We start from the raw sequence: 27,149 nt of genomic DNA on the forward strand, positions 1-27,149 counted from the left end.
CGTCTTGCCGAATGTGTAACCTGCTCCTGGATTGGTTGGCTGCCTTGCGGCGTGTTGTCGTTCCCGAGGTCTTTCGCTGGCGGTGGCGGTAGTAGAGCGAGGCGACGGCCAGAGCCGGAATAGCTCGGTGAGCCTTATGGTCCTGGGCCGCACATGCCCCCGTGGGGCCGTCCTCCCTCCCCCCGGGGTGTCTGGGGTCGAGCGAGCCGAGCCCAGGTTTTTACCAGCCAGCGGTCCCTGTGAGGGGGGCGGGGGCGCGCGGCTCCGGTTGGAGTTTCGTAGCGAAACGGGCTTAATCGAGTCTCCCTGGCCAAGCTGAACGGAGCGCAGGGCTCGCGGCTGACCCGCTGCGGGCTCGTTGCGCTGTTGCCGCCTGCGCGTGTCGGGGACGGGCAGGGCCACGGGCTGTGTCTAGAAAATGGGCTTTTCCCGCTGGCAGCCGCTGCCAAACCTTCAGGGTGAGATCGCGGGCTGAAAATGGCCCGACATTAGTGCTAAAGCTTTAATTTTCTAGCTCTGTGTGCGGCAAGTCCTGTTCACTCGCGCTTTTGCTGGGAAAGTAATTGAGATTTTTGTTCTTTAAAACGCAGTGTATTGGCATGTTACTGATTCTAAGGGCTTATTTATACTGGGAGGTTTTTGTAAATTATGTTTCTGTGGTGACCGGGGGAGGTCCCTGACGACTGGAAAAAGGCTAATGTAGCGCCCATCTTTAAAAAGGGGAAGAAGGAGGATCCGGGGAACTACAGGCCAGTCAGCCTCACCTCAGTCCCTGGAAAAATCATGGAGCAGGTCCTCAAGGAATCAATTCTGAAGCACTTGGAGGAGAGGAAAGTGATCAGGAACAGTCAGCATGGATTCACCAAGGTCAAGTTATGCCTGACTAATCTAATTGCCTTCTATGACGAGATAACTAGCTCTGTGGATGAGGGGAAAGCAGTGGACGTGTTACTCCTTGACTTTAGCAAAGCTTTTGACACGGTCTCTCACAGTATTCTTGCCAGCAAGTTAAAGAAGTATGAGCTGGATGAATGGACTATATGGTGGATAGAAAGCTGGCTAGATCGTCGGGCTCAACGGGTAGTGATCAATGGCTCCAAGTCTAGTTGGCAGCCAGTATCAAGGGGAGTGCTCCATGGGTCGGTCCTAGGACCGGTTTTGTTCAATATCTTCATTAATGATCTGGAGGATGGCATGGATTGCACCCTCAGCAAGTTTGCAGGTGACACTAAACTGCGAAGAGTGGTAGATATGCTGGAGGGTTACAGAGAGACCTAGACAAATTAGAGGATTGGGCCAAAAGAAATCTGATGAGGTCAAGTGCAGAGTTCTGCACTTAGGATAGAAGAATCCCATGCACGGTTACAGACTAGGGACCGAATAGCTAGGTAGCAGTTCTTCAGAAAAGGACCGAGGGGTTACAGTGGATGAGAAGCTGGATGTGAGCCAACAGTGTGCCCTTGTTGCCAGGAAGGCCAATGGCATTTTGGGATGTATAAGATGGGGCATTGCTAGCAGATCGAGGGACGTGATTGTTCCCCTCTGTTCGACATTGGTGAGGCCTCATCTGGAGTACTGTGTCCAGTTTTGGGCCCCACACTACAAGAAGGATGTGGAAAAATTGGAAAGCGTCGAGCGGAGGGCAACAAAAGTGATTAGGGGGCTAGAGCACATGACTTATGAGGAGAGGCTGAGGGAACTGGGATTGTTTAGTCTGCAGAAGAGAAGAATGAGGGGGGATTTGATAGCTGCTTTCAACTACCTGAAAGGGGGTTCCAAAGAGGATGGATCTAGACTGTTCTCAGTGGTACCAGATGACAGAATGAGGAGTAATGGTCTCAAGTTGCAGTGGGGGAAGTATAGGTTGGATATTAGAAAAAAACTTTTTCACTAGGAGGGTGATGAAGCACTGGAATGGGTTACCTAGGGAGGTGATGGAATCTCCTTCCTTTGAGGTTTTTTAAGGTCAGGCTTGACAAAGCCCTGGCTGGGATGATTTAGTTGCGGATTGGTCCTGCTTTGAGCAGGAGGTTGGACAATTTACCTCCTGAGGTCCCTTCCAACCTTGATATTCTATGTGCACTAACTATTGAAGAATAACTGTTACAAAATAATTGTGTCCACATAGCCAGCTGTCACTTATTTCCCTCCAAATGCGTACAGAGTCACAGCCTTTTCAGAGTAAGTGCTCAGCATTCTAGACAAGTATCCTATGGTGCTTTGTTAGGTTCTGTGCATTGTGAGACTTTTCTCATGGGTCACTGTGGGAATGTGGGATACCTCTAGGAAGCCACTGGAATTCTGGGAATTCCCATGATTCATCTCCTGGTTTATCTCATGTTTCATCTGGCTTTTGTGAGCCTGTTCCATTTTCAGACTGGGCTAGGGATCAGTGCTGCATGCTGTGGGAATGACAGCTGTTTGCAAGAGGCTCTTGTGCATGTGTTTGAGATCACGCTGCTGGATGTCTTTTGCTTTGTAGGCAAGCCACCATACTGCTGAACCAGTTTGGGTGAAGGAGGAGGAAACGGAGTAGCAACTTGTGAATGAACTTTTCCTGGAGCAGCTTCACTCAGTGCAGTGCCATTTCTGATATGAGAAGACTAATGGTGACTAGTGGGAAAGGATAATGATCCAGGCCTGGGGTGACAAGCATCTGCAAAAGAAGTTCAGGCCACCTGCCTAGAAATCTTCACAGAGCTGCACAGCAACATGAGAGCTCCTAGAGAAATGTGGCTATTACCATCTGGAAGCTCACCAACCCTGATTGCTCCTCATCAGTAGCTAAGCAATTTGGTTTTGGTAGGTCAGGTTGACTGTTGGGCTGTTGTTATGCAGGCATGCGCTTCTATGAAGAAAGTGTTGAAACACTGAGTAATAATATTTTGGCAATGTGCAGGAGATTATCAGTTTACACGCTTAAGGTTCCTGAATTGTATTGGGACTGTTGATGGGATCTGTATGTCTATTCCTTAACCTCGCCACAAGGCCTCGTGTTTATAAACAGAAAGAGCTATTTCTCCAGGGTATTCTAAGGTCTGGTTGATCATAGTATTTGGTTCACCAGTATTAATGTGGTATGATCTGGAAAGGTCCCTGATGCTAGAATCTTTAGAAACTCACGCCTCTTTTCCTTCATGAAAAATGGAACTTTTGCTTCCAAGACCACTGTAGATATTGATGGTTTTGCAATTTCCTTCTCTCATTCTGGGGAACCCAGCTTCCCTGGTTTATAAAGACTTTTATTAGGCACCGGGGCAGGAGAAAGAGCCTGTTAAACTATACCTGAGTACCTGCAGAAAGACAGTGGAGTATATGTTTGGAAGGCTGAAAGGAATTTGGTGCTGTCTAATGATTAAAATGGCAGCTACAGAGCAATATCTGCTTCATGTAATAACTGCATACTGCATTTTTCAGAACAGCTGTGAAAATAAGGGAGATTGTACCTCTGACTCCTCCCACATCAGAGGCTGAGACTGTCCGAGCAAAACAAACTGCCAGAGAGGCTTTCCCTCTTCAAAAACTGCAGCCAGGGCCACAGGGTTAAGGGTGCTTTGTGCTCCTACATTGAGGGTAGGAACTGAAATATTTTAATCATATTATGCTTTGTGGCAAGGGTTCATTGTTTTGTAGTTGCTTAGTGTGACAGTTTGCTGAAAGTTGATTTTTTTGTTTTGAGATTTGCCATTTTATTAAACTTTGAGCTTTTGTCAAGCAAAACTTTAACAAACATAGAGGGATGAAAACAAAAAATTGAATGTCTGTCCCAATTTGTAACCCTGGTAACAAACAATAATACAGTGCAAATTTCAGCTCCATAAAATATGTTGAGTTTTGAAAAAATACTCATTTTTAAACTCTGCAGATACATGGATAGCCTGCCTGTAAGTGCAGAGTAAACATGATTGTACAGGATTTCTGGGTGCTCTTTCCCGTCATATGTGGAATGGTGAGAGCAAAAGCCATTGTTCGTAATTGTGGGGATGAAGGTGGGTTCCCAGAATTCAGTGTTTTCACTCTCTGGGGATGTGGTGTGTGGAGGAAAGTGCCTGATAGATTCTGGGACGTGCAGGTGCTGCTCTCAGAAAGCAGTATTGTCCACAGGCTGCAGGATATGTCTGGGATGTGACTGTAGTATTGGGTGTGAAGATGGCGCTCTAAGGGTCTCCAGCAATACTGCTTTGTCATCAGTTCAATGAGCTGGTTTTGCATATCATAGAGTATTTTCCTTTAGTTTGCCTCATCAGTTCAATGGTCTCTCTGCAATGAAAACTCCTCTCCAGTCTTCTGTCTTCTTGGTGCTGTTCTGGACTGCAGCTCACCCCACATTTCCTGCTTTGTATTTCTTTTCTTGCCCTGGAGATTGGCCACATGATCCACAGTAGATAATAGTCCAGTCAGTTGGGAGTTACAGGACTTCAGGTGCAAGAGCTGGGGGAACTGAGAAACAGAACAAGTAGTTATTGTACTAATTCCAGTTTTCATGTCACCAATGATAAAATTGATTTTTCCTCTCTTTTGGAATGCCATTTCCATAGACTTTTGCCAGTCTGGAGTGACTCTGAAGATGGTAAGATGTTTTTTTTGCTTTCAATTCTACTTTATCTCATCTCCAACATGCACAAAATGCACTGTAAAATGAAGAGTTCTGCAATAGTTGTTCAGAATGTACAGGGTTAACATAGCTGGAAGGCTGACTTGCCTTATCTCTGCGTTTTGTTCCACTTTGGGGAAACGTATCTCATAAAATGCTGAGATAGCTGAAAGCTCAGGGTATTCCACAAATGGTGATGAACAAATGTCTTTTTTTTTCTTTAAATATTGCCTTATTTTTACTGCAACTAGTGTTTCAATGAACATGGTTACTTTATAGTATTTCTTTATTTAAATCCTAGTTGACTGGGGGAGGGCTAAGGCATAGTGGTTGAGGAATCTGGAATGGGAAAGGAGACCATGGTGGTGGGGGGGGGGGGGGGGCAGCCCAGTGGGCTATTAATGTATATGGTGGGCAGCAAACAGTCATGCCATTTAAAGCCCCAGGGGGTGTTTCCAAGCTAGTAGGCACAGAGAGGCTCCTAGATCTCCTCTGCCCACAGCGGCAGCATCTAGCAGGCATCCATCTAGCAGGGGATTGGTCCTGCTTTGAGCAGGGGGTTGGACTAGATGATCTCCTGAGGTCCCTTCCAACCCTGATATTCTATGATTCACACCAAAAATTTATTCAACTCTCCTATACAGTTATTTAATATAGCACCAGACTTACTTGCAGAAGTCTCCTCCTCAGGTCTGTCAGACTGGGTGTCCACCTGGCTTTCAGGAACTGCATGTTCATTTGACTCTGCCTCAGACTTTTGTGTGGGAAAGAGATCTTGGCTTTCAGAGGAGCTCTCTTCCTTCTCCTACCTAGAGTCCTGGTTAACACTGGACAGTGCCAAAAGGGATGACATGGCAGACCCATGACAAATGAGATTTGGTGGTGGCCTCACAGCAAATATCTGATCAAGATGCCATAACAGTAGAAGACGCACAGGTAAACAGACAGGTCAGGCCTGGCATCATGCATTGCAGCATGAGATAACAGTGGGAGGACTGCCAAGTCAATGTGAAATAGATGCATCCACACATATCTTACTTTGCACTAACTCATTCCTTAATTAACTTAATCCATCTTCAAAAAGGATTATCCTCTTTGTAAAAAACTGGACATTTAAATTGAAAGAAGAATTGTATCATGTGGACAATAGGCACTGTTAGAGAGCTTATTCCTTCACTCTCCCACTTCCCTGGTCCTTCTCGCATGAACAGAGAGCAACAATACCCGAAGTCCGAAAGTGCAAACAATTCGATGTTTATTGGGGTGAACTTCCAGCAAGCTTAAATACAAGTTCCTTTTTCCTTATTTTCAAATCCCAACTTACTTCCTGTTTGCCCCTAATTTATATAGTAATATTCTTAGCTATACCTTAACCAATCATTCTACTGAAATTTAACTAACCAATCCTAACATATTGTAACATGATTAGCTAACCAATTATATCCCACCACCTTAATTAGATTACACCCAGCAAAATTAATTATACAGCAGACAGAAGCAATCACAGAACCAGACAGAGATTATACAGACAAACAATAGCAAAGTGGGAACTATAATGACAAAACAATACAGAAGTGAGGATTTCACATCCCAGCTATTGATAAGTGAGTTCTTGCCAGACAGGATGCTATCAAACTAAGTTTCCTTTTACATTTTCTAGGCACTTCCCTTTCTCTGGAGGTGATAGGCACTATCAGGACAGGATTGTATTCCTAACAGCCCAATAGCACCTTCTTTCAATGTGACTAGTTTGGAATGTGAGGATGTGACTGTTTGCTTCCTGGCTTATGGCTGCCTCTGCTGCTTAGCCAAAGGCCTTAGTCTAAGAACAGGGCCTCAAACAGTCACAGTAAGAGAAGGCTCTTACACCAGCAGACAGGTTTCAGAGTAACAGCCGTGTTAGTCTGTATTCGTAAAAAGAAAAGGAGTACTTGTGGCACCTTAGAGACTAACCAGTTTATTTGAGCATGAGCTTTCGTGCTCATGCTCAAATAAACCAGCAGACAGTGATTTTGATTCTTTCTTTTATACCTCTAGAACTAGCCAAGTGATAAGAATACCCCTAAATTCTTAAAGTACAGGCTTTTGCAGACAGGCCTGAATATCTATATCCTAACAGGCACTTGAACTAAAAAACCCACAAGTTACTGTGAAACCCCTCCTCCTCCTAAACACTAAATTATATGTCTCTACCAGGCCATTCAGCAAAATTAAGGCAAGTCAACTAAGGGTGGGAAGTCAATACACATAAAGTACATTTAACCCCTGGGGATGCTTTCATTCAGGAGTAAAGCGGTCTACGTTTCCTGTAACTTAGTCCTCCTAAGGTTACATTGCTCCTGAATTCAAACATCTACCTGGGGATGGAGGTTAACACACTAAAAGTTATACACATTGACTGCATGACTTTAGTTGATTCACTTTCATTTTCCTGATTGTCCCCCACATAGACCGCTCCTTAGAGGTATTGTTAGAACTAGATGTAGAACTGACAGAAATCCCAACTGCTTCCATTGGCGCATATTTCCCAGTGTCACTCATGATTGGTACTAGTGGGAAAGCCATCACAAGCATTGATGGATTTGATTGCACCAATTATAAAAGTACAGCAAAAGAAAAATGGAGCATGGATCATACATTTATAATGCTAGAGATTCCCTTTCTAATTTATTATTTATTTATAAAACAGTTCTTTCAGAGTTCTGATTGAATTATAAAGGTTCCAACCCAGGCAGTTACAACTAGACACTGAGAAGCAAAGGCCTAATTTTCAGAGGTGCACTAGACATAGAATCATAGGACTGGAAGGGACCTCAGGAGGTCTTCTAGTCCAGTCCCCTGCACTTAAGGCAGGACTAAGTATTATAGAGACCATCCCTGACAGGTGTTTGTCTAACCTGCTCTTAAAAATTTCCAATAACAAAGATTCCACAACCTCCTTAGGTAATTTATTCCAGTGCTTAACTACTGTGACATTTAAGAAGCTTTTCTGATGTCCAACCTAAACCGCCTTTGCTGCAATTTAAGTCCATTGCTTCTTGTCCTATCCTCAGAGGTTAATGAGAACAATTTTCCTCCCTATTCATTGTAACAACCTTTTATGTACTTGAAAACTGTTATTATGTCCCCCCTCTGTCTTCTCTTCTCCAGACTAAACATATCCTTTTTTTTTTTTTTTTCAGTCTTCCCTCATGGGTTATGTTTTCTAGAACTTTAATAATTTTTGTTGCTCTTCTCTGGACTTTCTCCAGTTTGTCTACATATTTCCTGAAATGTGATTCCCAGAACTGGACACAGTATTTCAGTTGAGGCCTAATCAGCGCAGAGTAGAGCAGACTTACTTCTTGTGTCTTGCTTACAACATACCTGCTAATACAACTCAGAATGATATTTGCCCCCCCTCCCCCCCCCTCGCCCCAGCAGTGTTACCCTGTTGACTTGTATTTAGCTTGTGATCCACTATGACCCCCAGATCCCTTTTCACAGTACTCTTTCCTAGGCGGTCGTTTCCCGTTTTGTATGTGTGCAACTGATTGTTCCTTCCTAAATGGAGTACTTTGCATTTGTCCTTATTGAATTTCATCTTATTTACTTCAGACCATTTCTCCAGTTTGTCCAGATCATTTTGAATTTTAATCCAATTCTCCAAAGCACTTGCAACCCCTCCCAATTTGGTATCGTTTGCAAACTTTTTATAAGTGTACTCTATGCCATTATCTAAATCATTGATGAAAATATTGAACAGAACCAGATCCAGAACTGATCCCTGAGGGTCCCCATTTAATATGCCCTTCCAGCTTGACTGTGAACCACTGATAACTACTCTCTGGGAATGGTTTTCCCATCAGTTATGTATACACCTTACACTAGCTCCATCTAGGTTGTATTTCCCCAGTTTGTTTATGAAAAAGTCATGCAAGACAGTATCAAAAGCCTTACTAAATTCAAGATATACCACTTCGCCCCCTATACACAAGGCTTGTTACCCACTGGTTGGTCAAAGAAGGCTATTAGGTTGGTTTGACAATTTGTTTTTGACAAATCCATGCTGACTGTTACTTTTCACCTTATCTTCTAGGTGTTTCCAAATTGATTGCTTAATTATTTGCTCCGTTATCTTTCTGAGTACTGAAGCTAAGCTGACTGGTCTTTAATTCCCTGAGTTGTCCTTATTCCCTTTTTATAGATTGGCACCATATTTGCCCTTTTTCAGTCCTCTGGAATCTCTCCCGTCTTCTATGACTTTTCAAAGATAATCACTAATGGCTCAGATATCTCCTCAGTCAGCTTCTTGAGTATTCTAGGATGTATTTCATCAGGCCGTGGTGATTTGAAGACATCTAACTTGTCTAAGTAATTTTTAACTTATCTTTTCCGTAGTTTAGCCTCTGATCCTACCTCAGTTTCACTGGCATTTATGATGTTAATGTCCAATCACTACTAAATTTTTTGGTGAAAACTGAAACAAAAAAGTCATTTACTACTACTTCCATTTTCACATTTTCTGTTACTGTCGTGTCGTGTGTCCCCCCCCCCCCCAACCCCCCCATTTAGTAACAGGACTACCCTGTCCTTGGTCTTCCTCTTGCTTTTAATGTATTTGTAGAATGTTTTCATGTCTCTAGCTAATTCAATATCATTTTGTGCCTTGGCCTTTCTAATTTTGTCTCTCCACACTTGTGTTGTTTATATTCATCCTTTGTAATTTGACCTAGTTTCCCCTTTTTGTAGGACTTTGGTTTCACATTATTGAAGATCTCTGGGTTAAGCCATCGGGGCGGGTCTGTTGCCATACTTCCTAACTTTCTTATACATTGGTGTAGTTTGCTCTTGTGCCCTTAACAATGTCTCTTGGAAAAACTGCCAACTCTCTTGAAATGGTTTTTTCTCTTAGACTTGCTTCTCATAGGATCTTACTTACCAACTCCCTGAGTTTGCTAAAGGCTGCCTCCTTGAAATCCATTATCTTTATTGTGCTGATTTCCCTCCTACCATTTCTTAGAATCATGAACTCTCTCATTTCATGATCACTTTCACCCAAGCTGCCTTCCACTTCCATATTCTCAGCCAGTTCCTTCCTATTTAGCAAAATGAAATCGAGAACAGCCTCTCCCCAGTAGCTTTTTCCACCTTCTGAAATAAAAAATTGTCTCCAGTACATTCCAGGAACTTGTGGGATAATCTGTGCCCTGCCGTGTTATTTTCCCAACAGATGTCTGGGTAGTTGAGGTCCTACATAACGACCAAGTCCTGTGCTTTGCATGATTTTGTTAGTTTTTTTTTTTTTTTTTTTTAAAAAGCCTCAACCATCTCTTGTTCCTGGTTAGGTGATCTATAGTAGACCCCTACCATGACATCACCCTTGTTTTTTACCCCTTTTATCATTACCTAGAAACTTTCAATAAATCTCTCCTATTTCCATCTCAATGTCAGTCCAAGTATATATATTCTCAGCTCCTGTTGCTTTTAGTTTGAAGTGTGGGTTAGAAATATGAATGGCCATACTGGGTCAGACCAAAAGTTCACTGAGCCCTGTGTCCTTTCTCTGATGATGGTCACTGCCAGATGCTTCAGAGGGAGCAAACAGACCAGGGCAGTTATTGAATTATCCATCTCTGGTCATCCAGTCCCAGCTTCTGCCAATCAGGTTGACTGACTGCCAGAAGCTGGGACGGGATGGTCTGCACCTCAAGTTAGGGCCAGGTTGCTCATTTCAGCGTGTGAAATTTAAGCAAATACAAAGTGTGAGGGGGTGACTTACATTTGCACCAGGAATGCTAAGCCTTTCCTGACTATTGTGCCTTTCAAATCTCAACCACAATATTGCATTAATTTTTTTTGTATTCATGATGATAATTTCCCAATGTATTATTTGAATAATTCTTTCCTCCCCTATTTGTTGACATCAGGCATAAATTCTGCTCTGTTTTCCTGCATGAAGTCTTTATCTTTTTTTTTTTTTTTTTTTTTTTTTTTTTAACTACAGCACAAAATACCTTAATAGTTCAAATATGCCAGTTGTCTTACAGAAAAGCACTGTTTGTTTTTGTTTGTTTTTTAGCTTCAAATCTAAAATAGGAAGTATGCATTTGGCCAAACTTGCAGAGTCAGATTCAAGGTCATACATATGTGATGAATGTTTGTTTCTTTTCTTGAAACAGAAATCCAAGATATACACATTTTAAAGTTTTAACAAGGGTGTTCTAATATACTGAAAATTTAGAGTTACTAGATTTCACATTTCCTTACTCAAGATAAAACCCTTCTCAATTTCATCCCTTTTTGGTATGCTAAATAGTTCTTCATCCCCTGTTTTCGCACTCACCCAGTCTCTGTAGATTTATCTCCATCTTCTACTATGGCCATTGTCGTCATTTAGATTAAGAGCTCTAAATATGCATGGTTCAACTTCCTTATAGGTCACTTTTCAGCCTCCTGGCCATTCTAGTTCTCTTTTCTGAGCTTCCTTGCTGAGGTCCTTCCCATTTGTCAGTTTAATGAAGTGTGCAGAATGAAACAAAATATTCCAGGTGTGGTTACTAAAGTGTTGTATGCAGAAGGATTATTACCTATCTCCCATGGTGTCATAAGCATACAGCTGAAAACTGAAAAGTATTTGGATATTTTCTGATCAGAGGCATTAGCTTGCGGTTAACAGGCATTTCTTTAAGTTCCTTTGGATTACTTCTCCCTTTTCACTGGTGTGTGCAACTCTTGCGAATGCAATGATGTTACTTCCTCTTGAATAAGATCAGACCTAACAGATTCCTGTAGTTTTTCACAGGACACTTTGTCATTTATAATAACTATTTAGGGATCCTCCAGACAGTTTACAATCCACATAACATTGTCCTTAATCAACATGCAAATATCAATAGAAATATCTATAAATGACTGGACACTATTAAATGAATATCAGACAATGGGCGTCATATTCAGATTGTAATTAAGCCTTTGATTCAGTGTCTCTCAAAATTGTACTCAAATTAAAATCTGCTTGGACAGGAACAAACTAGCTAAAATCCTTCTGTTCAAGGAGTAGTTGATTTGAGATACTAGTTATGACAGCATTCATCAGTTTACATCCCATTTGTGGGTAGTTTTATTTTGATGCAGCGCACAAAGGGGCATCAACAGCATAGCAAGTGTATCTGTGGATCTGCTTTTGCTGCCTCAAGTTGGGTCTTTGCACTGTTCCTGTTTGCACGCTCATTATAGTCACTGCTGTCCAGGAAATAAATAACCACTGAAGTAATAGGAGTGCTATAAGTGGGATTTATATTCATTTTTTATTTTGTCCTACCTGCCACTTTATTTGAACTTTCTTCCAATTTTGTTATGTGACCCATCACTTACATTTTAACTAACAACTGGATAGGTTTTTGGTTTTTAAAGAAGCAATCCGAGCACAATGAAACTAATTCTCTTAACAGTATCCTAGTGAGAATTACAGGGCTGTGCTAAAATCTGACCAGAACAAATTAAAGGAAGGACATTAATCATGGAAAAGAAAAAAAGCACAGAATGTACAAGTTCAAGGTAGCTTGCTTTTGTTTAATTCAGTTTTTACAGAAAAAGACTGAAGGACTAGTACTAGGCATTACTCAAAGACTGGTATTAAAGACAGAATCTTAGTGCACCAAGGCAAAGCCAAAAGAGAAAATGCATTTACAAAGAGGTCATATCATTGAGAGCATGGTCAAGCTCCTCACTGATAGCTTTGTACTTCAGCTTCTGAGCATACAGCTCATCTGCAGGTCGAAGGGCCCAAGGCAAGGTGTTCAACAAGAAATGTAGTAAAACAGTCCACAGCAAGAGATGCATGGTAGAGAATATGGAGAACAGTTGGAATGCAGCAAGTGAGGATGAACGGTGGAAAATAAAGATGAGAAGAAAACATGTAAATAAGATAAGAGAACATTAAAATATAAGGCAGAAGCTATACACATGTACTAACTGCTAAAATGTCAGGAGTTTCAATTTCTTACTAAAAAATTTTCAGTGGAGTTTTAGAAAAGATTTAGAAGCCAGATCTTCCTACTGTCACAGCTGAGTCAGATAACAAACCTTAAAATAAATTCTATTCCTATAAATTAAATACAGTGGCCCCTTGATTAGGTGCAGTTGGTATACAGGGATGAAAATAGTTGGCTAAAGGTAGCTTTTAGTTTTGATCATTTCTTTTTTGAAAGAGAAGTGGTGAGTAGAACTTTGGCAACTAAATGTCATGTCATAATTCCCCATTTTCTGGACAGCTGAACTGTGTGGTTTTTTTTTTTTTGTTTGATGCTGCTTCTAACCTGTATGACTTTAGCTTTAATTTTTGCCCATTCCCAGATGTGACATTTATTAAGAGTATCAGAGCTGATGAACAAAGGTAAAGAGGTCAGGAAATCTGAGCAGTCTTTGTTTTAAACAGGGTTGTCTGTTTAAATTCTCCCCCACCCCTTAACTTCAGGTGACTTTTAAATGGAAATATAGAATTAAACTGAGAACTTTGGTTCTCATTCTGTTCTCAATTATGAAATTGTCTTTATTATCCACACAGAATTACCAAGCAGGGATTTTATTTCTTCATTGTGAGTTTTATAATTAGATTGATTGAAGAATGGTAGGAAAATCTGTTGTTCAAATGAACTGATAGAAATGGGCAATCAGAAATGGGCAATATTGATGAAGACACACCAGGTAATCACCAGAGCTACTGACTAGCTATAGATGGGCACATAATATGGGTAAATGATTATTAGCTAAATGACCCTGTTCAGAAATGAGATTAGATACATATACATATTTTCACTAGGGCTGTTGATTAATCGCAGTTAACTCATGTGATTAAATCAAAAATTAATCACGATTAATCACAGTTTAAATAACATTGTTAATAGAATACCAATTGAAATTTATTAAATATTTTTGGATGTATTTTTCTACATTTTCAAATATATTGATTTCAGTTACAACACAGAATACAAAGTGTACAGTACTCACTTTATATAATTTTGATTACAAATATTTGCACTGTAAAAATGATGAACAAAAGAAATAGTACTTTTCAATTCACCTCATACAAGTACCATAGTGCAATCTCTTTATCGTGAAAGTGCAAAATGTAGATTTTTTTTTTTTTTTTTTTGGTTACATAACTGCACTCAAAAACAAAACTATGTAAAACTTTAGAACCTACGAGTCCAGTCAGTCCTACTTCTTGTTCAGCCAGTCGCTAAGATAAAGTCGTTTTCATTTACAGGAGATAATGCTGCCCACTGTTTATTTACAATGTAACCTGAAAGTAAGAACAGACTTTCACATGGCACTTCTGTAGCCGGGATTGCAAGGTGATTTACATGCCAGATCTGCTAAACATTCGTGTGCCCCTTCATGCTTTGGCCAACATTCAAAGGACTTGCTTCCATGCTGATGAGACTCATAAAAAAAAAAAAAAAATGTGTTAATTAAATTTGTACAATTCTCCCCAAGGGAGTTCAGTACGTCTCCTGCTCTGTGTTTTACCTGCATTCTACCATATATTTTTTGATATAGCGGTCTCAGATGATGACACAGCATGTTGTTCGTTTTAAGAACATTTTCAGTGCAGATTTGACAAAACACAGAGAAGGTACCAGTGTGAGATCTGTAAAGATAGCTACAGCACTCGACCCAAGATTAAAGAATCTGAAGTGCGTTCCAAAATCTGTTCGGGATGGGGTGTGGAGCATGTTTTCAGAAGTCTTAAAAGAGCAACACTCCAATGCAGAAACTACAGAACACAAACCACCAAAAAAGAAAATCAGCCTTTTGCTGGTGGCATCTGACTCTGATGATGAAAATGAACATGCGTTGGTCTGTACTGCTTTGGATTGTTATCGGGCAGAATCCATCATCAGCATGGATGCATGTCCTTTGGAATGGCGGTTGAAGCATGTAGGGACACATGAATCTTTAGAGCATTTGGCATGGAAATATCTTGCAACGCATGGCACTGTTCTCACTTTCAGGTGACATTGTAAACAGGAAGTGGGCAGCATTATCTCCCACAAATGCAAACAACCTTGTTTGTCTTAGCAATTGGCTGAACAAGAAGTAGGATTGAGTAGACTTTTTATTTTTGAATGCAGTTTTTTGTGTGCAGAATTTTACGTTTGTAAGTTCAACTTTCATGATAAAGAGATTGCACTACAGTATTTGTATTAAGTTAATTGAAAAATACTATTTTTTTATTTTTACAGTGTGAATATTTATAATAAAAAATAAATGATAACTGTTCATTTTGTATTCTGTGTAGTAATTGAAATCAATATATTTGAAAATGTGGAAAACATAAAAAATATTTATATAAATATTCTATTATTGATAGTGCAATTAATCATGATTAATTTTTTAATCGCTGGACTGCCCTATTTTTCACCTATAGTCATGGTTTCTGCTGCTTACATTGCTTTGCTATTACTTGTTGCATGTGATCTCTGGGAAGGAGTGGTAGCTATTTCATTCAGAAGAGATGCTAGCATAGCTTCTGGGATTGATACACTGTCCTTTTTGTTGGAACACCATCTCAATTATCCTGAAATTTGGGATCTCGTTTGCTTTTGGAGCCAACCATCTGTCTCCAGACTAGTGTGTGGCCCTCATATCTCCAGATTAACTATCACTATTTTTCTACAGAGAGCTAAATTTTGAAAAATGTAGGTCCATCAATGACTATTAGCCAGGATGGGCAGGGATGGTGTCCCTACCTTCTGGGGCACCTGGCATTGGCTACTGTTGGAAGACGGGATACTGGGCAAGATGGACCTTTGGTCTGACCCAGTATGGCCGTTCTTATGCTCTCATGTTCTTCAAGCAATTTACAGGAACAAAGCCCAGTACTGAACAATATGTCTACTTGTATGAATCTCATATGCATAGCTTTCAGTTTGTAAGGGACAACTTTTTTGGAACTCCTCCGAGAACACTGATTTAGTCTAATGATAGTCCCACTGACTGGCTTAATCAGGACAAAATGAATATAAGTTCAGCTACATGGAGGCAGGGGACACATTCACCCCATGCCAAGGGATTAAATGGTGTTTAACAAGTATAGAATCTGTAATAGTGTTTTAAAGAAAATGTTCAGTAGAGCATTCTGTCCTATTAAGAATTCAGACATATTTTAAGCGTTCACTTCTTAATCAGGACAATAGGCCATCCACAGAGGCAGATGATTCTACAGTACTACCAAATGGATGAATTTTTAGGGGAAAATTACTGAGAAAAAAGTAAATATTATAGCATAACTGTGTTTAATGGTCTAGCTACAGATAATTATACTAGTATAAAGATTTCCCCCATAATCTACAAGAATACATAGTGCTAGAATTTATTGTTTCTCAGTTTGAAATTGATGGGACTTGTAAAAACAGTAAAAATTTCAAAAGTAATTTCATACCTTCCAGATCATCAATAGTCTTTTCCAGTTTAGCAACAGTTCTTTCTGCAAACTCAGCACGTGTTTCAGCCTGGAAAGAGATTATGCAGAAAATTTTTTTTAAATACTGGACGAGAAACAATCTCTGTTTGTGATGTTGCACTCCATATGATTTTATGAAAATATGTTAATGAGTGTGAATATAATGTAACTGGAATATGCTTCATGCAAAAGGTCTCTTGTAAGGTATCATTACAAAGTTTTTATAATCTACTGAGTGTGGTCATCCTATTTGTATAAATGTATCATTCTTGTATCTGAAACTAGAAATATGAAATATAACTCTGAGCTCCTATTGTAATTATGCAAAGCGTTGGCCATTAATGGCGATTTGGAATCTTGATGGCTCCCATCAACTAGGACAATTGGTTGTAAATGGCTCTGTTTACTTGCAAGCCTTCCTGTGAGTCAGGCCAGGAAGAATGAAGGCTTGGGGTCTCACAGGACATGTGAACATGTCACATGATACTGGAATTCATCTTTAACCTGGTACTTTCCCATTTGGGGGGGACCCAGAGACAGACAAAGGGTTCTCGCTTTGTGCCAAAGCTATAAAAGGGGGTGGAACAGAACAAAGGGGCTGCAGTCATGAGAAATCCCCTAGTTACCACCTGAGCTGGAGCTAACAAGGATTGCACCAGGGGAAAGGATTGGGCCCAGACTGGGGAGGAGTCTAGTCTGTGAAAGAAGCTTATTGGAACATCTGAGGGTGAGATTTACCTCTATTCAGTTTCTTAATGTATTAGGCTTAGACTTGTGTATTTTGTTTTATTTTGCTTCGTAATTTACTTTGTTCTGTCTGTTATTACTTGGAAACACTTAAATCCTACTTTTTATACTTAATAAAATCACTTTTTCTTATTAATTAACCCAGAGTAAGCAGTTAATACGTGGGGGAGCAAACAGCTGTGCATATCTCTCTATCAGTGTTATAGAGGGCAAACAATTTGAGTTTACCCTGTGTACGCTTTATACAGAGTAAAACGGATTTATTTGGGGTTTGGATCCCATTGGGAGCTGGGTGCTGGAGACAGGAGCACTTCTTAAGCTGTTTTCAGTTAAGTCTGCAGCTTTGGGGTGTGTGGTTCAGACCCTGGGTCTGTTTTGGAGCAGACTAGCGTGTCTGGCTCAACGAGGCAGGGTTCTGGAGGCCCAAACTGGCAGAGAAAATGGGCTCAGAGGTAGTCTCAGCACATCAGGTGACAGTCCCCAGGGGGTTACTGTGATCGAACCTGTCACACTGGACGAGAAACAATCTCTGCTGAAATGCAAATTCATTGGGATGGATTGTCTCACCTCCTTGAGTTTGTCAGAGAGAAGCTTGATTTCTTCTTCATATTTATCCTCTTTTTCAGAGTACTGTGGAAACAGGGTGAACAATCTATTAAGGACCTGGTAGGAAAACTAAAGCATCAGACAGTTTAACTTTTTTGTTAGGCTACTGTTAAGAGTCATTGACTAATAACAGGTAGTAGCCTCCTGTCATTCTAAAATGCTTTTCCTTAACTATCATCCTGTTTCCTGAATGCAACCGTGTCACTGTATTTCTTGAGGTTTCTTGTTGGCCCACTGTCAGAATAAAATTCTGGATGCCTTGTCTTTTGCTTGGGGGGCTATATTCTTTGCCCTGGACTATGGCTCCACTTACATATAATAAAAAGTGGAGGGGTGTACACACACACACCCCTCAAGTAACTCATGTCCTTGAAGTAATTCAAACCATCCCATCCCCCTGGAACAGGCTATTCTTCACCAAGTGACTTATTTTCAAACCCCTCCTCAAAAATCAGTTATTTGGACTACAATTCTATCTTTAGTCTCTACTCAGTATCTGCGCCCATTCTGATACCCAAATACTTGAATTAAGTTGTCAGAAGACACAAGAAGCATATGTAAAGTTGGTTACCATCCCCCTATTTTGTTGTTCTTGTAGAACGTCCTACCAGCTGTATTCTCTTTGCTTTTCCTCTACACTTAATCCACCATGGCTCATCATTTGTCAAGTTCTGTTTGAACTACTCTTGTGAGCTCCTCAGGGCAGGGATCATGTGAATTTCAGTACAGTTCCATGTATACCTATCCAGCTATATAATACAACTTCTAAAAAGTTCAGGAATGAACGAGATATATTCCTATCCTGTTAGTCTTCTGTGCTAGAAAAACTTTGTAAGTGATGCCAGCAAACAGATTCAAAAGTAAAAAGTGTGGGTAATTTGGAGTTAAGACTCTAGTAGCACAACAATGCCCTGTACTATATGTGCCTTTCCTGAACATGTTTCATTCCCCAAAACTCAAGTATTGGATTAACCAAGAAATGCAAAGTTCACTCCAAAACCACCTTACAAGGGTGTTTAATTATTAATAAATACACCAAAAGACATCAACCTCCCGACCTCCCTCCCCGAAAAACCCTCTCTCTCAACTACAAACAGAAAAATGGGCAATGCACAGGTAAGATGACACTTCCCATACAATACCGTGCTTCATTCCCTCTTCAATTGCTTGACCCCTGCTCCCCTAGCCATACAACTTTGTGAAATCATTCAGTATCAGTTAACATAGCCTCAGAGTATTATGTAAATTGGTTTGTCTTGTAACATACCCTGGGTTTAATATGTTGCACAGCACAAGGGATATGTATGCTAATTCCACACAATTGGATCTCTGGTAGGGGTCCTAGGACGATCTGACCACAAGCAAACGTACTGGCTTTCTACAGAAGATTTTTTGGCATCAAATTTACCTTACACACCAATTCTTCCAATAATTCCTCAATTAATCAATACAAAAAACATGACAAGTTTTCAAATTCCTCTTTTTTTGTGATTGCTGTAAACTTGTATCACCAACTCTTCATTCTCCTTGCTGAACCTTAAACATTCTGTGTTCTTAACTAGGAAGAACCAACCTTCTCAGACTGAGCCTCCAGGGACTTTAGGTTGTTAGTGACATTTTTTAGTTCTTCTTCAAGGTCACTGCATTTTCTACACAAAGACAAAGGTGATCAAATCAGTTCTTCTACATATATTATGCTGTTTGGTTTCCAAATGGGCTAAACAAGTAAAATGTGAGCCAACTTGTCAGATACACTCAGTGCACTAAGTTGGTGTACATGACATTTATAGTTTCCCAAAATATACTATGCAGACTGCATTTAATAGATTTTTTTTGTAGCAAAATATAGCTTGTTAGGAATTCAAGCAGAACAAATAAGCCTTTCTTGAATCTTAGAGCTCCATGCTCTCCTCGGTGAACAGTTATCTTCTGTTAATTGTACCAGGAATTTAATTGGACCATAATAAGGGACATACTGGGTCAGATCAATGGTCCATCTAGCTCAGGGGTGGGCAAACTTTTTGGCTTGAGGGCCACATCTGGGTGGGGAAATTGTATGCAGGGCCATGAATGTAGGGCTAGAGCTGGGGCAGGGGGTTGGAGTGCAGGAGGGAGTGTGAGGCGTGGGAGGGGTGCAGTGTGCAGGAAGGGGCTCAGGGCAAGAGGTTGGAGTGCAGGAGGGGGTTCAGGGCAGAGGGTTGGGGTGCAGGGTGTGGCAGGGGGCTCAAGACAGAGAGTTAGGAGGCTCAGGGCAGGGGGTTGGAGTGCGGGCTTCAGGGTGGCAGCGGCACGCAGTAGGGTTAAGGCAGGCTCCCTGCCTGCCCTGGCCCCACGCTGCTCCTGGAAGTGGCCAGCATGTCTGGCAGTGGCTCCTGGGGGTGGGGTGAGGTGGGGCAGATGGCTCCATGTGCTGCCCTCACCTGTGGGTACCACCCCGAAGCTCCCACTGGCTGTGGTTTCCCATTCCCAGCCAATGGGAGCTGTGGGGTGTAGTGCTTGCAAGTGAGGGCAGCACACGGAGACTTCTGCCCCCCTTTCTCCCAGGGGCCGCAGGGACGTGGTGCCCGCTGCTTCTGGGAGCAGCGTGGGGCCAGGACAGACAGGGAGCCTGCCTTAGCCCTGCTGTGGCATGGGGCTGGCAATCCTGCGGGCCGGATTGAAAGCCCCGATGGGCTGGATCCGGCACCTGGGCCGTAGTTTGCCCTCCCCTGATCTAGCCCATGATCCTGACTTCCAACAGTGGCCGGTGTCAGATGTTTTAGGGTATGTCTACACTACGGAATAAGGTCAAATTTATAGAAGTCGGTTTTTTAGAAATCGGTTTTATATATTCGAGTGTGTGTGTCCCCACAGAAGTGCATTAAGTGCATTAACTCGGCGGAGTGCTTCCACACTACCGAGGCTAGAGTCGACTTCCGGAGCGTTGCACTGTGGGTAGCTATCCCACAGTTCCCGCAGTCTCCGCTGCCCATTGGAATTCTGGGTTGAGATCCCAATGCCTGATGGGGCTGAAACATTGTCGCGGGTGGTTCTGGGTACATATCGTCAGTCCCCCCTTCCCTCCCTCCCTCCGTGAAAGCAAGGGCAGACAATTGTTTCGCGCCTTTTTTCCTGAGTTACCTGTGCGGACGCCATACCACCGCAAGCATGGAGCCCGCTCAGGTAACCGTCACCGTACGTCTCCTGGGTGCTGGCAGACGCGGCACGGCATTGCTACACAGTAGCAGCAACCCATTGCCTTGTGGCAGCAGACGGTACAATACGACTGGTAGCCGTCCTCGTCATGTCCGAGGTACTCCTGGTCGTCTGTGTGAGGTCGATCAGGAGCGCCTGGGCAGACATGGGCGCAGGGACTAAATTTTTAGTGACTTGACCAGGTCATTCTCTTTAGTCCGGCAGTCAGTCCTATTGAACCGTCTTATGGCGAGCAGGCAGGCAATATGTCCTTCTGCACCGTCTGCTGCCAGCCAAAGATGTAAAAGATAGATGGAGTGGATCAAAACAAGAAATAGACCAGATTTGTTTTGTACTCATTTGCCTCCTCCCCTGTCTAGGGGACTCATTCCTCTAGGTCACACTGCAGTCACTCACAGAGAAGGTGCAGCGAGGTAGATCTAGCCATGTATCAATCAGAGGCCAGGCTAACCTTCTTGTTCCAATAAGAACAATAACTTAGGTGCACCATTTCTTATTGGAACCCTCCGTGAAGTCAACCCTGTAAGCCGTGTCCTCAGTCGCCCCTCCCTGCGTCAGAGCAACGGCAAACAATCGTGCATCTGAGTTGAGAGTGCTGTCCAGAGCAGCCCAATGGAGCACTCTGATTGGGCTAAAACATTGTCGCGGGTGGTTCTGGGTACATATTGTCCGGCCCCCGTTCCCTCCCTCCCTCTGTGAAGGCAAGGGCAGACAATCGTTTCGCGCCTTTTTTCCTGAGTTACCTGTGCGGACGCCATTTTCATTCATCAAGTGGTCCATTCCCTGTCATCCAGTCCCATCTTCTGGCAGTCAGAGGCTTAAATACACCCAGAGCATGGGGTTGCATCCCTGACCATCTTGACTAATAGGCATTGATGGTCCTGTCCTTCACAAACTTATCTAATTCTTTTTTTAACTCAGTTATAATTTTGGCCTTCAAAACATCCTTGGCACGAGGTCTACAGGTTGACTGTGCATTGTGTGAAGAAGTATTTCCTTATGTTTTAAACCTGGTGCCTATTAATTTTATTGGGTAACCCCTGGTTCTTGTGTTATGGAAGGAGTAAATTACACTTCCTTATTCACTTTCTCCACAGCATTCGTGAGCATGCCAGTCTCTCAGATCTAATAGGATTCCCATCAGGGAATTGTTTGAGATTCCTGGATGACAGGAAACTAAAACTTTTAAAAAATATTTGAAATTTCCATTCTGCAAGAAATTCCAGCTCTAAATAGTGGCAACCTTTACATTAATGAGATACAATACTTGGATCCTACAGTGATGCTACTATGAAAACCCTGAGATAAGGCTCCTACATACTATGCCGGACCAGACTATGGGATGTGATCCTGTGGAAATCCCTTCCCCTCCCCCCTGCATTCAGAGAACAGTTAGGACCTAATAAGGTCTTTCTATCTCTAGTCTGATATTCCAAAATGATTTATGTACGTGCAGAACCATTCTGAACAGCCACTCACAGTTCTGACACCTCAGCACGTTCCTCGGCTCTCTCTAGTTCACCCTCCAAAATGACCAGTTTACGAGCAACCTGTAGAGAGAGAGGAGAATTATTTTTTCCCCATTTGTTTTCCACAAAGCCCCACATCTCTGCAGGTTTCTTTTTTATCAAATAAAGGCTAGAAGCAACACCGGTCTGGAGATATGCAACATATAGACAACACATTACAGAGATCTGGTGCATGCTCTGTTGACACCCTGTAATCAGCTGCTAAGGAGAGTGAGCTCAATGCAGGATCCCTTCCCCAGAAGCCGAGAGACTTTCCAATGTTCCTAGCATTAGGCAGCATAAAATGTAACAAGCTCATTTCATGTTAATTCTCAGGCTGTTAGGAACTGCATCTTTGTGGCCTTGCTGTGCCCAAAAATATATTCCAACTGCTTGAACTACCACTTTCTATGAAGTATACAAATGCTATTAAACAGACTATACGACTGTTTGAAGTTCTTCCAGGTAGTTTCTTTATTACTTTCTCACCAAAGCAAATAGCACCTGCTACTTCCTTGCAGCGCCAGTTTTACCTCTTCATATTTACGGTCAGCCTCCTCAGCAATATGCTTAGCCTCTTTCAGCTGCATCTCCTGAATTTCCATTTTTTCTTCATCCTTCATTGCTCTGTTTTCAATAACCTTCATACCTCTATAGAAGGAAACAAAGCAGATTGTTTTAGAGAGAATGGGGTTACTACAAGCCAGTCAGCACATTCAGCCTAATAGGCCTGTTGTGAACTTCTTAATATCTAACTACTGTGACTTGAACCCAAACCAATCTATCATGTTCTGACTGGCTAACAAAGTTGCTGATAATACTAGTTGGAATGAATCTCTACTTATCAGATTGTCTTAACAGTGCTTGCAGCTATTGAATGATGCAGGATTCTTCCTTAGCTTATTTGTGCTTCTTCCATTTAGCAAGATCTTTAAGTAGATTTAATGATACAAGCAAATAAACGTAAACGTATTTGAGAGATACCAGTGGGAACTTTTCTTTTTAAAACCTTACTCAAGTTTGTGGTCCTTAGAATAATTAGGTAAAGAGGAAATAGCTAAAAACAAAATAGCTAAATACTCTTCTCTGTGGCTTTACCCACGACAAATATTAGTTCATTCAAGACAAACTATTCAGGCCAGGTTTTTGTTTAAATGTTGAGAAATGTTTTCTTAGAGCTCAAATCTGGAGCAGTTTGTAGACTATTAGAGTAAAATAATATCAAAGGCCAATGTAAAATCTGTTGGATACAACTTTTCCCCTCCCAACTCACGGCAACTAATAAAGTTTCTGGACTCTAGCCTGCTGAGCCAGGGAGCCCTGAAGCAGGGGTGCTGGAACAACAAGGACTGGGGTGTGTAGCAATACCCCCTAGCTTGAAGTGGTTTCCATCATATACAAGGCTTACCGTTTTGTTCAATGGCTTTCAGCACTCCCATCATAAAAATTGTTCCAACGCCACTGCCACCAAGGCTCATAAGCGTATAGAATTCAGAGAATTCATTTGGTTCTAGAAACTGCATTACCTTTACAGATAGCAGATCCAGCAAAAAACACCAGGTTGAAGAAAAGCCCTTCTTCTGAAGTAAGCGTTCTGGTCTCAAATTCCCATACCCACTGCCTGAGATGCTTGGGTAAAGCATATATATCTGCTCAGCACACCCTCTGCCATAAATTAGCCAACCAGGCCCTTAGGCACTGGAAGTCTCTTCTGTTGTCTATTGATGGGGGAAGCCTTTAGCATTTTAGGATAGATGTGGAGTCACAACAGATTAAGCCCAGATAGTGGAATGTCCACACTACATACAGCTACTAGAAGGGGATACATAACATTCTTTGACAATGGGATGCACAGCTATTTGCTAGACAGCAGTATAATCTTGGATTCTATTTCCCTAGGAGGGAAATATGGGTTGGTGGTTAAAGCAAGGGACAGAGTCAGGATTCTGATTAGATGCTGTTTCACTTGAGTGGATAGGCAAAGCTATGTTACGAGTATTTTTACAAACAGCATAGTCAAACACAGAGATTTGGCATATTAATTATAAAATGCATTGTGTCTAAGTGCATGAAAATTGGGTTCTGTTACCAAAGCTGCCAGCAGTGACCTGGTGCAACGTTACAGATCTTCAGTTACCTCTTCTGCAAAATAGGGTGGTCGATATGTATCTACTTCAAAAGGTAGGTGTATGAGGAGTTGCTCAATAATAAAAGGCTGTAAGTACATGGAATCATTATTGATTAATGGAAGAGGTGAGACTAGAATGTGTGGTCTCTTGGCTCCCAGTCCAATGCCCTTCTCCTTAGGTCAACGAGTATTTTAAGGGGGGAAAGCAGAGCTCCAAACAGGAGCCGGTGCAAATGCTGTGCATATTGTATGCATATGATACAGCAAGGTCTGGGAGCCTGTGCAGCTGGAATGTTCAGAAAATTAAGAGCAAGGATATAACAAGTTATACGGTGTATATGCAAATTATGATTTTTCTGTATTTGTAACTGCCAAATTTCAATATATTTTCATGGAGACAACAAAACACCTCTCCAATCTCAGGACCACTCTGCTGCTAACTTTAAAGTTTTTACCCCAAACTTTAGAGAGACACAAATGTTAAAACCATCAGAAATGTTATTTAATATGACTAGTTCTCACTGTCCTCATTCTTGGAAACACTTGGGTCATTTTTGCTTGGGCTTTCAACCAACCTGGAAGCTTTCAGTCCAAATCCTAAGCAATTGTCCAAGTAATAGGCAATCGAAAACAGAGTTCTAATAAAAAGATTTGTGCAGTTTAGACATTGAATAAGTATATATTATAGGTGGAGCAGTAACAAGCAGTATTAAAATGGTTAAGGGCTCAGTTCAGTTCCCACTGAAGTCAGTGACTGACTTCAATGGAAGTTGAATCCAGCTATAAAATAAATTGAGGGGCAAAGTTAAACAGTGTTTGGGGCTAACAATTGAGAATTCTTCTATTTTAATTATCTGACTGCATGAACTGAGTGTTAAGAGCTGCATCAGAATTCTTTGCAGCCTTAGCTTGAGATTTCCATGTGGGTTAGTGATGCGTTCAATGGTAAGTATTCTCTTGAGTTGCACTCAGCAACCTTAGCTGTAACTTCATGCAGTTTTATGTTTAATTTTTATTATAGTATCATAGGAGTATGCATAGTGCTCAAGAGGTAAATAAAGATACAGTTTTTCCCAGTGGAGATAACAGGCTTTGTTACAGCAAAATGGGACACGAGTTACAGTAGATCATGGTGGGAAAGAAATAGGTTACACAGCTGAAGGGGAACAGGACAAGGGAGAATACAGCCCTTGGGAAGTCTAGCTTCCCCAAAGGGGCAGCTGGGATGTATATGATATACTGCAAGTTTTGTCATTTTTTGGATAAAACGGGAAATGTCTAGACAATGGGAACAGCTTATTAACCAGTTACAGAGTTGGTACAGTATCACTTTTGTGATTGTGGCCCTTTATTTCTCACAATACTAAAAGTAGCATCTGAAAGAGTGAGTGGGAAACGGAACTTAAGTGCACCAAGTCTTTAAAACCTACAAAGACTGTTAAAGTATCCTGCTACTGGGATCTTCTGATGTAAGTCACTTCTCTGCATCGTTCCTTTTGGATGCCTACCTCTCGCTTTCATCTGCTGCCTTCTCTGCCTCCTCCAGTTTCTGCAGGGCTGTCGCCAGACGTTCTTGGGCACGATCCAGCTCCTCTTCCACCAGCTGGATACGCCGATTCAAAGCTGCCACTTCACCTTCTGCCTATGCAAAACAATCAAATAGCACTGGTTAAATAAAATCCAACTAGCTAGACACCAATAATTCAAAACTGATCACCTCTAACTACTTCATTTTTCACTATTTATATGCATGGAATTCTAGGAAGAGATGTTTTTTAGATATATAACTATAGGAATTTGAATGTTGTTTTTTTTTTTTTTAAAATACACCCACACCTTCTCTTCCTCATCACACAGAATTAAGCATCAAAAATCTGTTTCACAAGAAAAACATTTTCAGCTAATTGTACTGTGGAGATGGGAGGTTCTACATGTAGAAATCTAGTTGGAACTTTTTTCTTAATTTTCTAACTCCCAGATGGCTCAGTCCAGAAATTCCACATTTGACTTATTGTGTTGGTCTTGTCAAAGATCCTAACTAACCCTAGCTTTGGATGGCTTGCTAATGGAATTTAGTTAAAGCAACTTCTGTGTACATTAGGGGCTCCACTATCTATAAATCTCACATAGTTCATAAATAGGGATTGGCCAGGGGATGGCATGGGAGCCACCAGGGGAAAGTTACTCGTCTGTGTTGAGTGCATGTGGCACAGCAAGAAACTTTCCAAAAATAATTCCACTTCGTTTTCTACCACTTCTATATAGTCCTCTGAGACTGGGCGGAGAGGGGAGGAAACAGGAGATAGGGAGACAATCTGGGGCCCATGGTGGAAACCGTGGGGGCTGGTCTGATGAACTCTTCTTGTTGCTAGGACTCCTGTCATTTATGCAATACTTGAATTTTTTTTTAAAACAAATATGAAATTCCCATCCCAGTGAAAAAATGTAGTAGGCGTCTTGCAGTATTGAGTTATATTAATATCTAAGATAACCCAGTCCTGCAAGAATGTTCAAAGAGACAGATCACTAATTCTGATCCCTCACATCTCCCAGATGCCTCTTGTGACTTGCCAGAATCTTTCAGAAGGATTCTCCAATGGCATAAAGTTTCACTTGTGAAATTCAAGGCAGATGAATGTGGTTTAGCTTTGATTAAATTGGGATGTGGAAAGTCAAATTTAAATTTTGTTTGGTTATTGAATCCAAAACTGACATTCTGAAATTCCACTTTGTCTATGAAGAACAGTGCAAATGTATTTTTTTAAATGTGAAACAGTTTGAAATACTGCTCTTTAAGCCATCCTGTTTTTGTTTTCAGCATAAAGGTTTGGTGAAAAATACTGGACAATATAGTGGTCTTGGGAGAAAAAGTTAACACAAAGTTTTGCTATAAAATGAGACAATACATTTTTTACCATAATC

General features: G+C 41.4%; 1 protein-coding gene and 1 long non-coding RNA gene across 4 annotated transcripts in view; one reads left to right on the forward strand and one right to left on the reverse strand.

Annotated features, from left to right (window-relative positions):
* Positions 1–46: 46 nt before the first annotated feature.
* The window catches only part of LOC141978016 (uncharacterized), a 42,627-nt gene continuing 15,524 nt past the window's right edge, over positions 47–27,149 (forward strand). Inside the window, exons 1-5 of one of the 2 annotated variants that reach the window (XR_012636314.1) lie at positions 47–127; positions 721–867; positions 2,483–3,573; positions 4,539–4,570; positions 5,285–5,530. This is a non-coding gene — a long non-coding RNA (uncharacterized LOC141978016). The remainder of the gene's footprint in view (positions 128–720; positions 868–2,482; positions 3,574–4,538; positions 4,571–5,284; positions 5,531–27,149) is intronic. The other variant, XR_012636315.1, reaches the window with a different exon arrangement.
* TPM4 (tropomyosin 4) overlaps positions 9,860–27,149 on the reverse strand; it is a 29,279-nt gene continuing 11,989 nt past the window's right edge. Inside the window, exons 3-9 of one of the 2 annotated variants that reach the window (XM_074939865.1) lie at positions 25,736–25,869; positions 22,633–22,750; positions 22,071–22,141; positions 18,970–19,045; positions 17,358–17,420; positions 16,023–16,092; positions 9,860–12,345 (exon numbers count right to left, since the gene is read on the reverse strand). In XM_074939865.1, the coding sequence (XP_074795966.1) occupies positions 12,263–12,345; positions 16,023–16,092; positions 17,358–17,420; positions 18,970–19,045; positions 22,071–22,141; positions 22,633–22,750; positions 25,736–25,869 (615 nt within the window). In that variant the 3' untranslated portion in view covers positions 9,860–12,262. The remainder of the gene's footprint in view (positions 12,346–16,022; positions 16,093–17,357; positions 17,421–18,969; positions 19,046–22,070; positions 22,142–22,632; positions 22,751–25,735; positions 25,870–27,149) is intronic. The other variant, XM_074939866.1, reaches the window with a different exon arrangement.

The sequence above is a fragment of the Natator depressus genome, chromosome 25 (assembly GCF_965152275.1).
Source record: "Natator depressus isolate rNatDep1 chromosome 25, rNatDep2.hap1, whole genome shotgun sequence".
Classification (NCBI taxonomy): domain Eukaryota; kingdom Metazoa; phylum Chordata; order Testudines; family Cheloniidae; genus Natator; species Natator depressus.